Source organism: Macaca mulatta, chromosome 14 (genome assembly GCF_049350105.2).
Source record: "Macaca mulatta isolate MMU2019108-1 chromosome 14, T2T-MMU8v2.0, whole genome shotgun sequence".
NCBI classification, from domain to species: Eukaryota; Metazoa; Chordata; class Mammalia; order Primates; family Cercopithecidae; genus Macaca; species Macaca mulatta.
The window spans coordinates 90,842,135-90,863,586 of NC_133419.1; the positions used below are offsets into that span (position 1 = coordinate 90,842,135).

The 21,452-nt window shown below is 36.5% G+C and overlaps 1 protein-coding gene across 2 annotated transcripts in view; it reads left to right on the top strand.

Annotated features, from left to right (window-relative positions):
- Nucleotides 1–3,120: 3,120 nt before the first annotated feature.
- NAALAD2 (N-acetylated alpha-linked acidic dipeptidase 2) overlaps nt 3,121–21,452 on the top strand; it is a 55,591-nt gene continuing 37,259 nt past the window's right edge. For both annotated transcript variants that reach the window (XR_013404555.1, XM_001082880.5), the window contains exons 1-6: nt 3,121–3,235; nt 3,962–4,073; nt 16,415–16,601; nt 16,945–17,046; nt 18,413–18,538; nt 20,258–20,444. Coding sequence is in view for 1 of the 2 variants with exons in the window: in XM_001082880.5 (XP_001082880.4) it covers nt 3,154–3,235; nt 3,962–4,073; nt 16,415–16,601; nt 16,945–17,046; nt 18,413–18,538; nt 20,258–20,444 (796 nt within the window). In the remaining variant the exon portion in view is untranslated. The remainder of the gene's footprint in view (nt 3,236–3,961; nt 4,074–16,414; nt 16,602–16,944; nt 17,047–18,412; nt 18,539–20,257; nt 20,445–21,452) is intronic.

The window sequence follows — 21,452 nt, forward strand, 5'->3', positions numbered from 1 at the left end:
TAGAATTTTGAATGCTTGCAGTGTCTATATTGACAAAAGGCCAAAGACTTGTTGAGCCAGCTAACTGGGCTTTTTACAATGGCTGGTCAAGATTGCAGATGCCGCCTACAGAGACAAAAGTCATATTTGAGGTAACATTGCTCATTCTTGGAACTCTTTACATTTAATTTTTTATTCAATATTTGCCTTCTCATTGAATTATAGGCTTCATAAAAACAAGGATCATATTCTCAGAATTTTGCATAATGTGTGGCATGTTATAGCCTCTCAATAAATGTTGGTTAAATGAATAATCTAATTTAATTTAGGAAGATTATTCAAACTGGCAAACTGTGTTAAATAATGCATTGATTTTTTCTATTACTCAAACTTCAATTAGCAATAAAAACACAAAATGAGCAGAAAAAAATAAATTTAATAAATAGCTTAGCAACTTTATTCATTAGTTTCTACCTTCTCTTTCTTCAATAAATCTTTTCCTGGAGATAATTTTGATCTGCCTCTTGAGGGCTATGTAGTCAACAGAGAATGGTCCCATGGATAGCCAATAGAAAAAGCCAAGAGTCTAAATTGACAAATTACACAATCAATCCCCAAAATGTTTATATGTACAAAAATTACATTTGCTATTGTTTGAGACCTTTGTGTGTCACCTGTTAAATACTGGAGAGTTATTAAAATCCCGGTATTATTTCATAATGCAACACATAAAAGTAATTCTGAGTGCTCTTGGAAAATGTTTCTTAAGCCGTATTTGAGGGGTTTAGTTACTTCACTGGATATTGACCCTTTTGAATAATTCGATTCTAATTCCCTATATATGCTGTTGTGTGTATGCATATAAGGGGGCAACAAACTTACTTTGTTATGAAAATGTTTTTTGAAAGATATTTCTCTCTAAAATAGAAAACTGGAGAAATCAGTCAAAGAACGTCTAACGGGCTAGTAGCTGAAAAAGCTGAAGTTAGTTGGGACTTAAATTGCATGCCAACATTTAAAAATCAATAGTTCATTAAGGAGGTTTGCTTCAAAGTTAAATATCAGGTGTGCTACAAAAGTTTCAAGAAATAAGTCATTAGGCATTCCTATCAACAGTTATGTTCAATTCGTAGCCATTCATTACAAGGACAAAAAAAAATTATGTCCCAGAAAAATAAATTTTACTCTTCCAGTCACTTGTTAGGAGCAAAGGTGCATTACCTAAAGCTATCAGGGCTGCAGACAATGCTGTGAAGTTTATCCTAGATATCCTACCGTCTTTGAAATCAACTCAGCAATTTTGCTTTGGCTGAAAAAACTACTTTTAATTAGATATATGAAGCCAATCATAAATTCCTAAAATTTTTATCTGAGTTGAGATGGTTGATGCAGGCTATATACGATGGCCACTATTTTGCAAACCCATCTTTAAAGAGAAATGCTTCGTGAATGTAATATGGTGAGGACAGGGGAATGACAGGGGCCATTGTTAATGCAGTGGGAAAGCTTCTCTTTCACCCTCTGAAGTTTTGCTAGAAAATCAACTCACAAAACGCAGACTATTAGGAAAAAAGACTTACAAATTTATTGAACAACATAGCATAAGGGAATCATAGTAGAATGATTACCCAATAACCCAATGAGGTACAGATGATAATATACGCATCTTTTTAGAGGAAAGGAAGATGGGAATGTTTGTATAATTTTAGGAGGGTAGTAAATGAATTTTAGGGGAATTCAATGGGCTTGAAGAATATACAATGGCCTGGGACAAAGTCTGTTGGCCCTACAGAGCAGACAACGGTTTGTAACAGAAGTCTGCCAGTTGTGTTGACAGACTGCAGTCCTTCTTCCTATGAGTTCGGTTAATTAAAACTCAGGAAAGAAACTGTTTTTTCGTTTGTTTACTTGTTTTATCCTTTAGTAGTTCTGCACTTGAGGCAGATAAGGGAACTTGAGAGAGCAGCTTTATTCTGTGCTTTGGGAGAGACAAAGGATTGAGAGGGAGGAGCTGGAAGAGAGGGGTATGATCAGAGAGACCGTCTAGCTTCTTCAGTTTAGCATCTCAAAGCACCATATTTTGGGATATTGGTGTCTGAGCCTCAGCATTAAGAACCTACTCTCAGGGCCGGGCGCGGTGGCTCACGCCTGTAATCCCAGCACTTTGGGAGGCCGAGGCGGGCGGATCACAAGGTCAGGAGATCGAGACCACGGTGAAACCCCGTCTCTACTAAAAATACAAAAAATTAGCCGAGCGCGGTTGTGGGCGCCTGTAGTCCCAGCTACTCGGGAGGCTGAGGCAGGAGAATGGCGTGAACCCGGGAGGCGGAGCTTGCAGTGAGCCGAGATCGCGCCACTGCACTCCAGCCTGGGCGACAGAGCGAGACTCCGTCTCAAAAAAAAAAAAAAAAAAAAAAAAAAAAAAAAAAGAACCTACTCTCAGTAACTACTGGCAGTGCAAGGTCCTTTCAATGACTACTTTTACTAATGTGAACCTAAAACATTCCAGTGAGGTAGGTAAACACCTCAGTTAAATGAGTGGAAACAGAATTACAGAAATGTGGAGTTTTAAGTAAAGGGGAACAACAGAACGCAATCCCATCGATTTTGATGCTGACAGTGATTGAGGTATTAGTGGTGTTAAAAGCTTTAACAGGGGAGCACCTAGGACCAGAAATTCTTCCCGAGTTTGACGAGTGGGAAATTACAGCAGAGAATCTGGAAGAAGAATAACCAATAGGTCAGGAAAAGCAATACTTAAATTCACTTCTGAGCCGAAATTGGACGTTTTGGGGGATGGGCGTGGCAAAGAGCAGTCGAGTTCTTTAGGCAATAATTAGGGACATTTTCAGCAGCTCCCGCAACCTACTATGTCCGGGTTACTGAGGGATTCACAGAATGGAAGTCGCCCGCCAACAGGAAGAATGCCTCCTCCCTCGGCAGGGCTTCCTCTCTCCCCTCCAGGGCCCCCGGGGACCACAGGGACCCGGAGGAGCTCGGCGCTGCCTTGTTTTCGTTGTCTCGGGACTGGCGGGGAGGGCGGAGGCGCGGCCTTGCGAAGGTCAGCGGAGGCCACGCCGCGCTCACAGGCTCCTGCCCGCGCGCTCTCTGTTTCTCTGCAGACCCGAGGCTCGCGAAGGTAGTAGGCGCCCCAAGCTCAGCCCTCAAGAAGCCATGGCGAAGTCCAGGGGCCATCTATACCTTTGGATGTGCTTGACTGCTGCGCTAGCATCTTTCCTGGTGGGGTTTATGTTGGGTAAGTGAACGAAACACTTTCCCCTTACTCCGAGGCTCGTGATTCTGCAGAGATAAAGGGAGAAATCCTGGAGCTGGAAGGCACTGGGCTGTGCGCTAGCCCTGACCCACTGGGCTGGATACGATAAACTGCAAATTTCAGCAAAACTGGAAACCAGACGGAACGTATTTTGGGCTTCCTAATAGACAAAATGTGCTTGAAATTCAAATTTATTAAATGTTCACTGAGTTCACTAAAGACAACCTAGAGCTGTCACTGTCTGCAGGGATGAAAAAAATCATTTTATTTCCAGGCAACATTAGTGAGTCAAAACTGTCAACTAATGCGGGCAGCGCTAAAAGCAAAGCTAAGCAAAACGAAACAAAACAAAACAAAAACCCTGCTCTATATTTAAATAAATATGTGTGGAATGTTCCCTATGTGTCAGGGACTAGATACTCAGGGAAGAACAAGAAAAGCCATGCCTTCATGCATAACGTGAGAAAATGAAAGGGCTTCCCTTAAATAAAACTCCTTTTAAGCATCTCAAAATTATATTACATATCAGAATTTATTGATAGGTTTTCTGCATTTAATATGAACATTATTTTTTAAAGCCCACCAGGATCTATTTGTCAGATAAAGACTTTTTGGGGGGAAGGAGAGAGGGATGGCTTCTAGTTTTAATAAAGTCAAAGTGATTTTGTGGATGTTTGTGTGTTTGTGCATTTTTTTTTTTCCCCTCAGGCTGGTTTATTAAGCCTCTCAAAGAAACAACCCCTTCTGTGCGCTATCATCAAAGTATAAGGTGGGAACTGGTATCCGAAATGAAAGCTGAAAACATAAAATCATTTCTTCGGTGAGTTTTTTTTTTTTTACATATTTGATCTTAAAACTCATGTTTAAAATATCACAGTGAGAAGCATGTTATAACTAGTTATATGCATGAGGACAGTCTTCTCTGTGTGAAATTACAATATTGGTCATCAACTTATGTTTATGTTTATTTTGTTTTTTTTTTTTTAATGTCTCTTTAAACCACTCTTGGGGTGAAATCTGTTAGAATGTTATAAAAGTAGGTCTTCCCTAACTTTACATAACACAAAGTATCTGGTTGGCTTATTGAGAGATGTTTCAACTTCATGTAACTTTAGATCTAACTGAATGTTATTCTTTGTTCATCAGTGCCTGGGTTTTAATCAGCAATATTTTAGATACCATATTCTGTCAGAGAAAGTTAGATTCTGGTTGACTAAGTGATTTAGTGGAAAAGTGATCCAAGTGTCTGATTCTGTCTGCCAAAAGTTAAACCTTTATCCCATCTTGCAGGTATAAATAAGTTTGTTGTTTACAAATAAGACAAAATGAAACCAGAAAGAGTCATTGCAAATCCTCTAGCTTCTAACCATGAAAAACAGTGGAAATCGGGGGAGTGATCATAAACTCCTTAAGAACAATGGACATAGTATTTATTTCTGTATTCAGACTCTTTCAAATCGGTGTTTTTTAAAAAATCAACATTAGTGAAGTATAATTTACATAAAAGAAACTGCATCCCTATAAACCCTACAATTTGAGAGTTGTGACAGATGTATGCTATAGTGAACCAACCACCTCCTCCATCATGCTACAGAAATATTCCATTATGCCCTTTGCTGTTTATCCCCCACCCCCCTCCATCTCTGGCACTAGGCAATCACTAATAAATTTTATGTCACTGGAGATTCATTTGCATTTTCTAGAATCTTATTTAAATGGAATCATATACTACATACTCTTTTGTATCTAGCTTCTTTTACTCAGAATAATGATTTTGAGATTCATCTAGATTGTTGCATGTATTAGTAGTTCATTATTTTTATTGCTGACTAGAATTCCATTGTATGGATATACTGCAATGTGTAGTTGATGGAAATTTGGGTTGATTGTAGTTTTTGACTATTGTGAATAAAGCTGCTGTGAACAGATGTTTACAAGTCTTTCTGTGGAAAAGTGGTTTTATTTCTCTAGAAATGATTGAGTTTGATGATAAGCATAAGTTTAACTTTTTAAGAAAATGCCTAAGGTAAGTGAAAAGTGGTTGCATCATTTTGCATTTCTACCCCAAAGTAAGGAAATCAGTAGTCCAAAGAGATATGCGCACTCCGATGTTTATCACAGCAGTATTCACAATAGCCAAGATACCGAATCAACTTGATGATCAACTTCCATCAAGAAATATTATGGTGTATATACAGGATGGATTATTACTCAGCATAAAAAAGAAAAAAAATCCTATCATTTGTAGCAACATGAATGGAACTAAATGTCATTATGTTAAGTGAAATAAGCCAGGCACAGAAAGATACATATTGCATGATCTAACTCATATGTGGGAGCTAAAAAAAATTGATCTCATGGAGATAGAGAATAGAATGATGGTTACCAGAAACTGGAAGGGTAGTGAGGAGGGTGGATGATACTGAGAGGTTGGTTCAATGGGTACAAAAATACAGTTAGATAGAAGGAATAAGACTTAGTATTACATAGAACAATAGGGCAACTGTAGTTAACAATAATTTATCATATATTTCAAAATAACTAGAGTGCACTTGAAATGTTCCGAGCTCAAAGAAATGATAAATGTTTGAGGTGATAGATATCCTAATTACCCTGATTTGATCATTACTTATTGTATGCTTGTATCAAGATATCACATATACCCTATACATGTGTATAAGTAGTAGGTAGCCATAAAATTTAAAAATGAAGAAATAAATTTAGAAGTCTATTCACAGCTTTGGCTTATTTTCTATTTAGATATATATTGTTTTCTCCATGTGGAGTTTTTTGTTTGTTGTTGTTGTTGTTGTTTTGAGACAAAGTCTCACTCCATCACCCAGGCTGGAGTACAGTGGTGCGATCTCAACTCACTGCAACCTCCATGTCCTAGGCTCAAGGGGTTCTCCCCCCTCAGCCTCCTAAGTAGCTGGGACTACAGACATGCATCACCACACGCAGCTAATTTTTTAATTTTTATATATTTGTTTATTTTTGTTGTTGTTGTGATTGGTAGAGACAGGGTCTCATTATTTTGCCCAGGCTGGTCTCGAACTCCTGAGCTCAAGTGACCCACCCACCTCACCCTCTCAAAGTGCTAGGATTATAAGCATGAGCCACCATTCCCAACCCCCCAATGGAGTTTTTAGAGTTCTTTATATGGAATGGACTCTTGAATAATGTGGGCATAGGATGCTGACCCCCCCACGCAGTCAAAAATCCACATATAACTTTTAACTCCCCCAAAACTTAACTATTAATAGCCTACTAGTGACCTTAGCAATAACATAGACAATTAACATGTATTTTGTATATGTATTATATGCTGTATTCTTACAATAAAGTAAGCTAGAAAAAATAAAATTATATTAAGCAAATCATAAGAAAGAGAAAAAGCATTTACTATTCATTAAGTGAATGTAGATATTCATAAAGGTCTTCACACAGTCTTCATATTGAGTAGGCTAAGGAGGAGGAGGAAGAGGAGGGGTTGGTCTTGCTGTCTCAAGGATGGCAGAGGCAGAGAAATTAGAGAAGGGGAGGCAGGAAAGGCAGTCACATTCCATTTAACTCTTAGACATCATGTCTGTTTTTTACTTTTTCTTTTCTGTAAAAATATTTTTATATACTACCAGTTCTTCTTCCAGAATTTGCTTTAGTTTTAGTGCCCGTATCATATAAAGGACCATTTTGTAAAAGAAGTCAAAAGCAGTCTTGAACAATGGAAAACCTTCTGCCAGATTGTCTAATGTCATCTTGTTTTCTGGCATTGCTGCTTCTGTCTTGTTCCTCATCATCTGGTACTGGTTTAGAAGTACTCATCTCCATCAAATCATCTTCTGTTAATTTTTCTGGTGTCTACTACCTTTGAATTTTTCAAAGATTACTAACATGAAACCCTTCATCCCTCAACCTTTTTTACTTTTTTTTTTTTTTTTTTTTTTGCCATATTGACAATCTCTTTCATGATTACCTTGTTTGGCTCTGTCATCAATCCTGTGAAGTCATGTACAACATCTGCACACAGTTTTCTTTAGCAGGAATTTATTGTATTGGGCTTGATGGCTTTCACAGTATTTTCTATAACAACGATGGCATCTTCAATGGTGTTAATTCTTCCAGAATTTCATGATGTTCTGTCGGGGTTCTCTTCCATAGGACTGACAATCCTTTCAATAGAGTGCAATGAGCCTTAAAGGTTCTTATTATGACGCCTTGATCTAGGGGGCAAATTAGAGAGATGTGTTTGGGGGCAAGTAGACTACTTGATCTCAGGGTTTCTGGGTAGCCAGAGGTGTCTTCCAACACCAAAAGAACTTTAAAAGGCAGACCCTTCCCAGCAAGGTATTTCATGACTGCAGGAACAAAGTATGGGTGGAATCAGTCTAGAACATGGGTTTCTGTTGTCCAGGCCTTCTTGTTGTACAACCAAAACACTGAAAGCTGGTGTTTATCTTTTCCCTTCAAGGCTTGGGGGTTAGCAGCTTCATAGATAAGGGCAGTCCTTATCATAAACCCAACTGCATTTGCACAAAACAGTAGAATTCCCCTATCCCTTCCTGCCTTAAATCTCAGTGCTTACATCTCTTCGTTAGTCATAAATATCCTTTGTAGCATCCCCCTCCACCCCCAGAATAGGGCACTTTCATTTGCATTAAAAAACCTGTTCAGGCAGATATCCTTTCTCCTCAGTAATTTTCTTCATGTCATCTGAGAACTTGTCTACTGCCTCTTGGTGAGCAGAAGCTGCTCCTCCTTTAGAAGTTAAACTTCTTTCTAAATTTATCAAACCATCTTTTGCAGGCATATGATTCTCCACCTTTACCTTTCTTTTGCTTTAAATGATCATAGAATGACTTTGCTTTTTCTCAAATCACATTAATTAGAGTCTATAGATATGCCTTTCTTATAGCAATCCTATACCCACATAAAAGCTACATTTTCAATACAAGAGAAAAAGGTAATTTGCAAAAGTACGAGGTTTTCACATTTGTTGCACAGCTACCATGACTGTTTCATAAATTTTTCCTTTTTTTTTTTTTTTTTAACATTAGTCCTTATGCCGGATTTATCTTGAAAACAGAGGGCAATCACAGCTGCAGACCTCAGTCTATGGTATACCAAGCAATTCATCTTTTTCTTGTAATGTATCATTAGTGGCGCTTTGTATGGATCCCATGGTGTTATTCAAGGTTTACAGTGTTGTACTAAACACAGTGAGAACTACATGAGAACCATGAGAGATCTTTTTTTTAAAAAACTGCCATAAGCCATTTACTGGAGAAAGAAACTGTTCACGTAGTGATGATTAGGGAGATGATTAGCATCACACGGTGGTTTAAGCAGATAGTCACCGCAGGAGCTCACTGCAAGAGCAATAAGCTGTGGCTACAAAAGTATTACTGTAGTACACAATGTATTACAGTTAATTTTACATAATTATGATTTTATATTGTATCTTTATGTTTGTTTACATTTCTCTAGACTGCAAATGGCACCATGTAGTCTGTAAGTGTATGAATAGGTTTTGATACATTTTAACTTTTTATAATAGATTAATGTTATTTTAAAATAGTAAATAATAAAATAGATATTATTTACATGTACTTCATGCATTCATGACAAACCTCTTCTTACTTTTTTAATATTTCTAGGCTATGTGGTTCATTTATGAGTTTTTTAAAAATTGCTGCAAATCTCAAAAAAATTTCCAATATATTTATTGGAAAAAAAATCATATAGAAGTGGACCCATGTTGTTCAACCCTATGTCGTTTCAAGGGTCAACTCTACTCTAGATATAAGTCTTTTGTTGGAAATGCAATGAACAAATATTTTTTTCCAGTCTGTAATTTGTCTGTCCACCCTTATTTGCAGATCAGAAGTTAAAACCTTATTTTGATGAGGTTTAATTTACCAATTTTGCTCTTTTGGATCATGCTTTTGGGTTCATATCTAAGAACTCTTTGATCTGGCCTTTGACCAATTTTGTCTTCTTTTTTCCCCCAAAGGTTTAGAATTTACCTTTTACATTAAAGTTTCTGAACTATTTTGAGTTATTTTGTACATAAGGAAAGGTTTAGGTTGAGTTTATTCTTTGGCTTGAGAATATCCAGTTGCTCTATCATCATTTGTTAAAATGTTACCCTTCTTTCATTTAATTGCTTTTGCACCTTTGTTAAGAATTGATGGGGCTTATTTGTGTGAGTCTATTTCTAGATTCTCTCTTTTGTAGAGACAGAGTCTTATTCTGTTTCTGAGTTTTATATTCTGTCCGATTGATCCAGTACCATGCTGTCCTGATTATTAAAGTGATATAGTAGATTTTTAACAAAACATAGAATGATTCCTCTTACCTTATTCTTTTAAACTATTATTGTAGCTATGCTATGTCTCTTACTTTTCATTTAAAATATATAATAAACACATATTTGTCTTAAAAACTATTGGTGGGGTTTTGATAGGAATTGCATTAATCCTATAGAACAATTTGGGAATTATTGACATTTTTTCTATGTCCAGTCTTCTATTACATGAACATGTTATGTTTCCAATTGTAGATCATCTTTCTTTTATCAGCGTTTTGTAATTTGCATTAAGCAGATGCGTTATATGCTTTGTTAGATTTACATCTAAGTATTTCATTTTCTTTGGAGCAAATGCAAATTATATTGTGTTTTAATTTCACTTTCCACATACTCTGTTGTTAGCATATAGAAATACAGCTGCGTTTGTGTATTGATGTTGCATCCTGTGACCTTGCTGAACTCTAAGGAGGTTTTGTCTGTTTGTTTATTTTGATTTTGGGGGTGTTTTCTGAGACAGAGTCTTGCCATATTTCCCAGGCTGGTTTCAAACTCCTGGGGTGAAGCGATCCTCCCACCTTGGCCTCCTAAAGTTCTGGGATTACAAGTGTGAGCCACTGGACTTGGCTGGAAGGTGGGAAAGAGTTTGATTTGTTTGTTTGTTTGTTTGTTTGTTTTGGTTTGTTTCTTGTAGATTCATTGGAATTTTCTATGTAGACAATAATGTCATCTTCAAAAAGGGAACGTTTCATTTCTTTTTACTTTCTTATCTGTATGCCTTTTACTTTTTTAAGAAAAGTTGCCTCTTTGTGCTGACTGGAACTTCCATTACTCTGTTGAATAAGAGTAGTAAGAATGGACATTCTTTTCTTTTTTCTGATCTTAAGGAGAAAGATTTAGTTTCACCATTAAGTATGATGTAGCTGTCGGTATTTTGTTGATGCTCTTTGTCAAGAAAGCTCCTCTCTATTCCAAGACTGCTGAGGGTTTTTTTCATAAATGAGTGTTGAATTTTGCCAAGGGCGTTTTCTGTATCAATTAATATGATCATATGATTTTTCTTTTTTAGCTGGTTGTTAGGTAATTCCTTTATTTCTTTACTAATTTAGGAGGGGGTCAAATTTAATCCAGAGGCATGTTATAGTTTTCTCCATGAATATGAAATTGTCTATTTGTCCCATTAATTTGGTCAGTTTTTGCTCTATGTATTCTGAGACTCATTCATTAGGCATATACACATGGATGTTGTTATGTGTTCAAAACAGAATGACCTTTTATTTTTATGAAATGTGCTCCATTATCTTTAGTAATAACGTTTTAAAATCTATTTTATTTCATATGAATGGAGCCATGTCAGCCTTCTAATACTTATGTTTATATAGGATGTCTTCTTCCATCTACTTACTTTTAACTATCACTTTCATTAGAATTAAAATGTACCCTCTATAGAGAGAACACAGTTGTCACTTGCTGTTTTATCCATTTTTGTAATCTTAATTTAAGTATGCCCTCTGTGGGCAACATATAATAGATATTTGCTTTTTTGTCCACTCTGGTAATCTCTGCCTTGTGAGTGTTTAGTCCACTAACATACAATATAGTTATTGATCGATATAATTAAACTTAAGTCTGCCACTTTATGGTTTGTCTTCTGTTTTCTTTCTGTACCTTTACTCATTTTCTGACTTTTTGATAGTGGGGAAAATATATGAAATTTTATTTTATTTCAATTTATCTTTTGGCTATACCTCTTTAGCTATACTTTTTAGTGGATACTCTAAAGGTTATATTACACATCTCTAATGTTTCACTGCATGCTTAAATTTACTAGTGTGTCACTTAATATAAAATGGAGAAACTCACACTTGTGTATGTCCATTTACTCTCTCCTCCACCATCCTTTATGAAGTAGCTGTCATATGTATCATACAGACATTAAATATAAACCTCAAAAAATGCTATATTAATGTTATATTTTTTCTTCGAACATTTATATGTATTGTAAACCAATTAAAGTTAAAATTAGTATTTCATGTTTCTTAGATATTTATCCTTTTTGATGCTTTTGATTTGTTTCTGAAGATTTAGGTTGCCCTGTGCTATTTCTGTTGAGTCTGAATAACTTCCTTAAGTATTTCCTGTAATGTGGATTCTGATGGTGACAAATTCTTAGTTTTTCTTCATCCATAAAATTCTTTACTTCAACTTTATTCCCATCATATTTTTCCTGAATATAGAATTCTGGGTTGACTCTGCCAACACACATGAAGTTTTCAGAACTTTAAATGTTTCACTGTCTTCTAGCTGCTGTCATCCTATGAGAAGTTTAGTCATTACATCATATAACATGTATCATTTTTGTCTTTTATTTTCAGCAGTTTTACTACGTGTCTAGGTATAGTTTTCTTTAAATTTAGCGTGTTTGGGCTCTCTGAGCTTCTTGACAATGTAAATTTATGTCTTCCATTATTTTAGGAAGGTCTCGTTTATTATTTCTTAAAATATCTTTCTGCACCATTCTTTCTCTTCTTTTCTTCTAATACTCCAGTTAAACCCTACAGACAAATACACCCAGTGAAGTACATACACTACAGTTAACAGACAATCCCTGACTTATGACTGTTTGATTTAGAATTTTTCAACTTTATGATGGATTTATCAGGGTATTAAATGCATTTTCAATTTAGTAGTATTTTTGACTTTCAGTGGGTTTATAGGGACATAACCTCACCATAAGTTGAGTAGTGTCTTTATTTTCTACCCATCTGTGCTGTAACAACAGATGGGTGATGAGATCACAAGGTTCCATGTTAGTGTCTATGGATGAACTTAAGAGAGCTATTGTAATGAGGAATAAATCAGCTATAATGTTCTTATTCAATTTTAGCTATTTATTATCAAGGCACATCAGATATCAAGAGGTTAGTTCAAAATGTCTGTTTTGGGGTGCTTTTTTGGTGATACAAGGAAAAGAATGAGTAGGAATGAACATCACTTGAAGAGAGACTCAATCTATATATAGCTCATGCAATGCAGTAGCAGTAGGATGGCGGAGGTTTTTTTTTTTTTTTTTTTTTTTGACACAGACTCTTGCCCTGTTGCCCAGACTGGAGTGCAGTGGCACAATCTTGGCTCCCTGCAACCTCCACCTCCCGGGTTCAAATGATTCTCCTGTCTCAGCCTCCTGAGTAGCTGGGATTACAGGCTCCCACCACCACACCTGGCTAGTTTTTGTACTTTTAGTAGAGATGTTGACCAGGCTGGTCTCAAACTCCTGACCTCAGGTGATCCACCCGCCTTGGCCTCCCAAAGTGCTGGGATTATGCATAGGTTGATAAGCAATCTTTGAATGGTTTTCATGATGATTAAATATGTTGTTGGTGTTGTTTTTTCTTTTGCATCCAACCAAATAAAAAATTACACACCAAGAATGATGACAAGAACAGAGATAGTGGGAAATACAGCATATTAGGGGCCCCCAACTTTAATGAATGAAGAGGCGTGACCTAAAGTTTTGTAGATGACAGTGCCTAGAAGGTGTAGTGGGTGGTGACTTTTGGTGTAAGCTTCAAAAAAGCTGTTAGTTTGGAAAGAAGAAGAAAGAGATATATTTGAAAGAGCCAGTGGAGAGTAAGAAGGCCTCCTAGCTGAACTTTAGTCATGAGATATGTGGGGTCATGGGAAATAAACAGCCTGCAGGTGAGCAGAGTCCTCAGAGGAAACCAGTTAAGACAAGGAGGTTGGCTGGGCATGGTGGCTCATGCCTGTAATCCCTGCACTTTGGGAGGCCGAGGACAGTGGATCACCTGAGGTCAGAAGTTTGAGACCAGCCTGTCCAACATAATGAAACCCCACCCCTACTAAAAATACAAAAATTTAGCTGGGCATGGTGACGTGCACCTGTAATCCCAGCTACTCAGGAGGCTGAGGTGGGAGAATCGCTTGAACCTGGGAGGCAGAGGTTGCAGTAAGCCGAGATCGTACCACTGCACTCCAGCCTGGGCAACAAAAGCAAAACTCCACCTGGAAAAACAAATTAAAAAAAAAAAAAAAAGAAAGGAAAGAAAGACAAGGAGGTCAGGGAAACATTCAGAGAAGGTGCTGAAGATATAGGCGAATTGTTGATTGCAGATCTAAAGGGTTAATGAACACAGCAGAGGAGTTTGGAAGGCAAAGGAGGGCTTGGAGATTGAGTTAAAGGGCTTAAATGTGGGAACAATTTTATTTCTCCCAGCCACTTTCTTATTAACAGAGCCTCAACTGTGAGTGTTCTCCCTCCCTCAGGAGGATATGTGTTCAGTAAAGGTTACCTTCTTCCCAGCCCAGGAATCTCTTGATTGGTTTGAAAAGGGGTAAATGACCCTATTTTGCCTAATGAAATGAGATAAAAACTTAGCTAAGATCTTCTACAAAAATGTTCCTTTGTTAAACACAAAAGAAGGAATAGTTATTCTAGTTTGTACTTGTTTCTCCTGAAGTTACTGGGTGAATATGTATGCCTGAAGCTGTAATGCCCATCTGGGGACCATACAGAGAAATTCTGATATAAAATAAAGGATGTTATACCTTCCTACTCTTGTTCTGTACTTCTCTATTTCATTTCAGGGGGTTCTTGAAAATATGGGAGGCAAAAAAGTTCATGGCTAATCCTTCCTCCTAATTTAAAGAAATAAATATTTTTTTTTCTAATTACAAGAATCATATCTGCTCTTTGTAGAAACTAAAATAATGAATTGTATAAATTAGAAATTAAATGTCTCTGTTTTACTTTTTTATTCCTATACATATAAAATAACTTCCATCTGAACACATTTGTACTTTTTAAAAATAAATATATTATGAAATTAAACATCTGATACCTGCAGTTTTCATTTTATGATATAGAGAAGGACATCTTCTCAGAGAAGATGATGCTTGAAGAGTCCTTATGGATGATTAATAGTTTGGAGATAAGAAAGGAGAATGATTAGAAGTGGTAATAGAGGGAGAGTCAGGTAGATGGGACAATATTTTTGGCTGAGATAAGACATTGTGCAAAGGCTAAAAAGTATTAAAGATCATAATCACTTTATGAGAAAATTAAGTATACTCAGTGACAGAGAGCAGAAAAGTTTATAAGAGAGTGAAGGGAAATTAATCTGAAAAGACAGAAGAGAGGACCTAACCCAAAAGTGCTTTAGATGCCATGTTAGAGTGTGAACTTTCTAATGCGGGGTACAGGGAGTTGTAGAAGAATTTTAAGCATATGGGTAATAAGAGCAGATGAATTATTTAGAAATATCACTATTTCTCAAGATCAGATAACTAAAATTTTGGATTCCAGTTCCAGCATTTATTAGCTGTAAAATTATGAGTAGATTATTCAGCCACTCTGTCAGTATCCTCATTTGCAAAATGGGGATGATGGAAGAAGGATTGTGATGATTAAATGAGAAAACACATATGAAAGTGACTGTAGAGTGCTGGTCATACAACAGGTTTTCAGTGCATGTTAATTTCCCTCTACTACCATATATTTTATGGCTGTCGTCTGGTTAACTAAAAAAAAAAATTTAAAAAGGGTTTATTTTTGTTCTACTGATGGTGGGGGACTTTATTTTTTTTATTTTTTTTTTTTGTGACATAGTCTCACTTCGTCACCCAGGCTGGAGTGCATTGGCATGATCTCGGCTCACTGCAACCTCCACCTCCTAGATTCAAGCAATTCTCCTGCCTTGACCTCCCAAGTAGCTGGGATTACAATCACCTGCCACGAAGCCTGGCTAATTTTTTGTATTTTTGGTAGAGACGGGGCTTCACTATGTTGGCCAGGCTGGTGTTGAACTCCTGACTTCAGTTGATCCACCCTTCTCGGCCTCCCAAAGTGCCGGGATTACAGGTGTCAGCCACCACGCCCGGCCAGGGACTTTAAAAATATTATTCGGCCGGGTGCGGTGGCTCACGTTTGAAATGCCAGCACTTTGGGAGGCCGAGGCGGGCGAATCACGAGGTCAGGAGATCGAGACCACGGTGAAACCCTGTCTCTACTAAAAATATAAAAAATTAGCCGGGTGCGGTGGCGGGCGCCTGTAGTCCCAGCTACTCAGGAGGCTGAGGCAGGAGAATGGCGTGAACCCGGGAGGCGGAGTTTGCAGTGAGCCCAGGTCAAGATCGCGCCACTGCACTCCAGCCTGGGCTACAGAGCAAGACTCTGTCTCAAAAAAAAAAAAATTATTCACCCCAAGTAAAATAAATCTCACTAAGAACTAAGTTTGTGAGGTCACTTAAATGTTACAACTCATTTACATCCAGAACCAAGAGAACACTGCCCAAAATAAATTCAGCAAGCCTTACTTTTTGAGTAAAAGGCAAGAACTAAGCACTAACGGGATATTAAAAATAAAAATGCATGCACTTTGACATCAATGAGATCAATAAACAGCTGCATAGATGATACAATCAACAGTAGAAACATATAAGTTAAACATGGAAGTGCCCAAGTGGTCCCTGCGAAATATTAAGATCTAATTTTTTTCCCAAAATGTCTCTGTTCTCTGACAAGCAGCAAAAAGGAACATTGTTAGTATAGGAGTATGAGGTTCTTCCAGGTGTCTTCTCATAGCTGAGCCTCTGCTGATTGTGTCTACCATGAAATGAGTTCTTTTCTGAGGAAGCATAATATGAAAACTGCAGTTGTATACAAATAACTTAAAAATTGGCCTGTCTAGAAACTGGTAACATTAGCTAAGTTTCTTTTATATGTCATATAGGAACAATAACTTAATGCCCAAAGCATAAGTAGTGCATTTAGAGTAGTTTTTAGGCACATCATCTGAGCATAGTCTTTAACTCCCTCCTATATTTTATTTTCATTTTAGTTCTTTTACAAAGCTTCCTCATCTGGCAGGAACGGAACAAAATTTGTTGCTTGCCAAGGAAATCCAAACCCAGTGGAAGAAATTTGGACTAGATTCAGCCAAGTTGGTTCATTACGATGTCCTCTTATCTTACCCCAATGAGACCAATGCCAACTATATATCGATTGTGGATGAACATGAAACTGAGGTATGTGAAATTGTTGGTACTTTTTATGTTTTACAATCTGACTATTTTATGTGGATTGTAATGTAGGGTCAAGTAAAAGTAGACATTTGTTAATAGTGAATTATTCAGTATCCATTATGTGTTTGACATGGTGTTAAGTCCTGAGGCCAGTTTCTATTATTAGGAAGACAATAATAATGATAAGGCTCTTTCTCATTGTTGTCAGTGTAATTTATCTATTTAATTATAGAACCTAGTTCCAGGATGCTTAATCTGAAGTATATACTTGGAGGCAAAATGAATTATATCTTAATAATAATCTGGAATTTTTCTCTCCAACTTGACATGTTCTAATTGTTGCTAGATTTTCAAAACATCATACTTCGAACCAACACCAGATGGCTACGAGAATGTTACAAATATTGTTCCACCATATAATGCTTTCTCAGCCCAAGGCATGCCAGAGGTAAAATAAAATACATTTGTAATCCAAGTCTTTAAATGATTCTTTTGCTATATAAAATCTGTATAGAGGACTAAAACCAAGGAAATTAGGTGAATCATACATGCTGATCCATTGTTTGATATTCAGTACTATGAAAACCTCATCCCCCAATTAAAAAAAATTATAATAAAATAGAAAAGAACACCAGAGAAAAAAGAAACAAAACAAATACATTAAAAACTGATCCTGCTGAAGCAGATGCCACTCTTTGAAATAACAAAGAAACTGCTGAACACGCTTTTAATTCAGTGAGGCAGTAGGTGGTTTTTGTTTGTTTTTGTTTTGTTTTGTTTTTTTGAGACGGAGTTTCGATGTTGTCACCCAGGCCGGAGTGCAGTGGCGCAATCTCGGCTCACTGCAACCTCTGCCTCCCGGGTTCAAGCAATTATCTTGCCTCAGCCTCCTGAGTAGCTGTGACCACAGGTGCACGCCGCTATGCCCGGCTAATTTTGTACTTTTTGTTTTAGTGGAGACAGGGTTTCTCTATGTTGTTCAGGCTAGTCTGGAACTCCCAACCTCAGGTGATCCGCTCGCCTCGGCCTCCCAAAGTGCTGGGATTACAGGTGTGAGCCACCGCGCCCAGCCGGCAGTAGGTGTTTTTACAAGCTGCTTTCCATTGTTAATAGTTTGAATTTTTTATGGATTCATAGATAGGATGTTATAGATCATACTATAGAGGTTCTTAAGGTAATGCAATGGTTGGAAAGTAAATAAATATAGTTAGGATCTTTAAAATGACATTTATTTACTCTATTCCCTGTGGCTTAGTATACACTGATAATTTCTTCAACACAGGATACACTGTTTAAATATGTCTGGCTGAGTGCGGTGGCTTACACCTGTAATCCCAGCACTTTGGGAGGCTGAGGGGGGCAGATCATTGGAGGCCAGGAGTTCAAGACCAGACTGGCCAACATGGTGAAACCCCATCTCTACTGTTAAAAAATACAAAAATTATCTGGGCATGGTGGCGCGTGTCTGTAATCACAGCTACTCTGGTCGTTGAGGCAGAATCGCTTGAACTCAGGAGGTGGAGGAGGTTGCAGTTAGCCGAGACAGCACCACAGCACTCCAGCCTGGATGACAGAGTGAAATTTCGTCTCAAATATAATAAATAAATAAGTCTTATACATTGTCATTTTTAAAAACCTTTCCAGGATTTTAACAGATTCTCTAATGACATCTGCATAATTACCGTGGGTCTGTTTATTATTCCCCAAATAAAGAAAGGAAACACTTTTGATGATGTAGTATTGTGAAACAAACTTATTTTTTGTTTTTTTTCTTGAATTTTAGCAGTATTATATATATTTTCTTTTCCCTATAGGGAGATCTTATATATGTGAACTATGCTCGCACTGAAGACTTTTTCAAACTAGAAAGAGAGATGGGCATCAACTGTACTGGGAAGATTGTTATTGCAAGATATGGAAAAATCTTCAGAGGAAATAAAGTACAGTATTATTTGTTTTTCTACAGAGAATGAGAGGATATATATATTCTGTAAATGTAAATGACCAACTTGCTTCTCAGTTTCCAAATTGCTTTCAAACATTTCTTTTCTTTCTTTTTTTTCCTATTTGCCATGGGTACACAGAAACTCATGTTTTTATGTTTTCTCACATACCTGGAAAAGAAAATTATTTTTTAATCATTTTTATTACAAAAGTAATATTTGCTTTTTGAAATTTAATTGAAGGAAATTTATATAAAGTAAAAAATGAAGAGCTCCCCTGCATTACCCACTTCATTATCCAGATATAATCAATCTTAATAGCTTTTCTCAAATCTAATTATGTGGAATATAAATACATCTGTCCCTATATGCCCATTTTACACATATTTATTACCTTTTACATTGTATATTACAAGACTTAATTTTTTTCATTCAGCCAAGACTCATATTCTTCATGTCCGCACATTGAGAGTTATGTAATACATTGGTTAAGAACATAGAACCCTAGATCCGTATCACTTGGGTTCTGGTCTAGATCCTATTCTTTCTAGATCTTTTACTGTTACTTAACGTATTAAGTAACAGTAAGCATGTTAAGTTAAGCATGTTACTTAACTTCTCTGTTGCAAAGTTTCCTCATATATAAAATGCGAATGCCAATAATAGCACCAATCTCATAGAGTCCTTATTGAATGACTTTGTTTGAAAGCACATAGGATAGTGTCTGGTACTTAGTAATTTCTATATAACTTCTTATTAATTACCTCACTATTTTAAATGATGGCATCATATTTCACAGAATTGACAAGCAATTTATTTAACCATTCCACTACTGATGATGTTTGTCTTATCTTGAATTTGTTACTACTACAAATAATTTAATTGTGAACATCCTTGTCAATATATGCTTCAGAAATTTGCGTGAAGATTATTGTAGTATAGATTCATAGAAATTAAATGGCTAAATAATAGTGTATATTCTTTCAAAATTTTGATAGACATCATCAATTTTCCTTCAAAAAGTTGTGACAGATTATACTCTGAGTGATATAACAGGGTGCTCTCTAAATATTGGAATGCATTCTTATGAATCAAGACTGTTATCCATCTTCTGCTACAATACTTTTGGTGAAGAAGAATTTGGTATCTCACAGGGTACATTTTCCTATTCTTGGCCAGTTTGAATTGTTAGAAAGATGTTTACAAAAGCCCTGGGCCATTTTTCTCAAAATATGACTGCTCTGCATACAATTTTAAATCAGTTTAGTTCCATAAATATTTGTAGAATGCTTACTCTATGATGTGCAAGATTTTAGAGTAGTTTAAAATTAAGAAGACATGGTTCATGTTTTCAAAAACACCCTCAGCCTAATAGGGGAGATAGACATTTAAAAGATATTTTAATACATTATGAGCTATCCTATAATATAGAAAATGTAGAACTACAAAGGAAGAACATTAATTCTACAGTTGCGGGTTATAATAGGAATGTTTCACGGAAGAAATGATAACTTGTTTAGAATTCCATGGAATAATGGAAGTCTGTTAGGTCTAACAGGTGGGAAATTGTGTTCAAAGCCAAGAGAACAGAATGTGTAATTGTATGATAAAAGGCAGTGTCTAAATATCCTTCCATTATTAAATTAATGTCTTTCTTATATGAATAAGCCAACCATTTGCCATATCTGCATTATGAATTGCACATTGCCCCTGCAGGTTAAAAATGCCATGTTAGCAGGAGCCATAGGAATCATCCTGTACTCAGATCCGGCTGACTACTTTGCTCCTGAGGTACAGCCATATCCCAAAGGATGGAATCTTCCTGGAACTGCAGCCCAGAGAGGAAATGTGTTAAATTTGAATGGTGCTGGTGACCCACTCACTCCAGGCTATCCAGCAAAAGGTGAGGGATGAGCCTATCAGTCCACCAATTTTGCAAAAGTACTCCTTGCCCTTTTAAAAGGAAGAAAAGCAAGCATGTTCAGAATAATATTAAACTAAAATTGAGTACACTTATATCGTTTTGGATTACTGTTGCTAGGAATTTTAAAACATTTGTTCTTGTATTATTTTAAATTTTCATGAGATGTCGGCATGGGGAGTAAACTCATATTCTCCTTCTTCCTTTATTAGAGTTCAGAAATACTGATCCTCATACCTAAAGTAATGTTCCTTTTAACAAATGACAATTTAGGTTCCCTGAATTACCGATGGATTGTATTCTTCTTAATACATACATTTCTCTTTTTTTTTTTCTTAAAACAAATGAGTTTTTGTGTTATTTAAAACACAAAATTTGAAGTTTTACATACGTGAAATGACCTCTACAATCAAAATAATGAACATACCTATTATCCCAGAAAAGCTTCTTCTCATCTGTTTATATTCCCACCCTCTCAACTCTTCCTTCCCACTTCATGACAATCCCTAGGCAACCATTCCTCTTGCTTTCTGCTGTCAGCATGATTATTTTGAGATGTGTCCATGTTGGCATTTTTGTCAATAGTTTTTCTTTCTTTTGCTGAGTAGTATTCCCTTGAATGGCTATACCGCAGTTTACTCCTTTACTTGTAGATGGACATTTGGATTGCTTTCAGTGTGGGGGCTGTTACAGATAAAGGTGTCATGAACAGTTGTTGTACCAGACCTTGTATGTACGTGTTCTCTTATTTCTCTTTGGGAAATATTTGGAAGTGAAATGCCTGAATACTATGGTTAGTTGGATATTTAACTTTCACAGAAATTTTTAAATTGTTCTCTGAAGTTGTTTCATTTTATATTTCAACAGTAATGTATGAGCGTTCTATTTGCTATGTCCTCACCAATATTTAGTATGCCAATCTTTTCAATTCTACATTCTAACAGATGTGTACAACTTCCAGGTTACAACGCTTCTATTTTTCAAAACGTT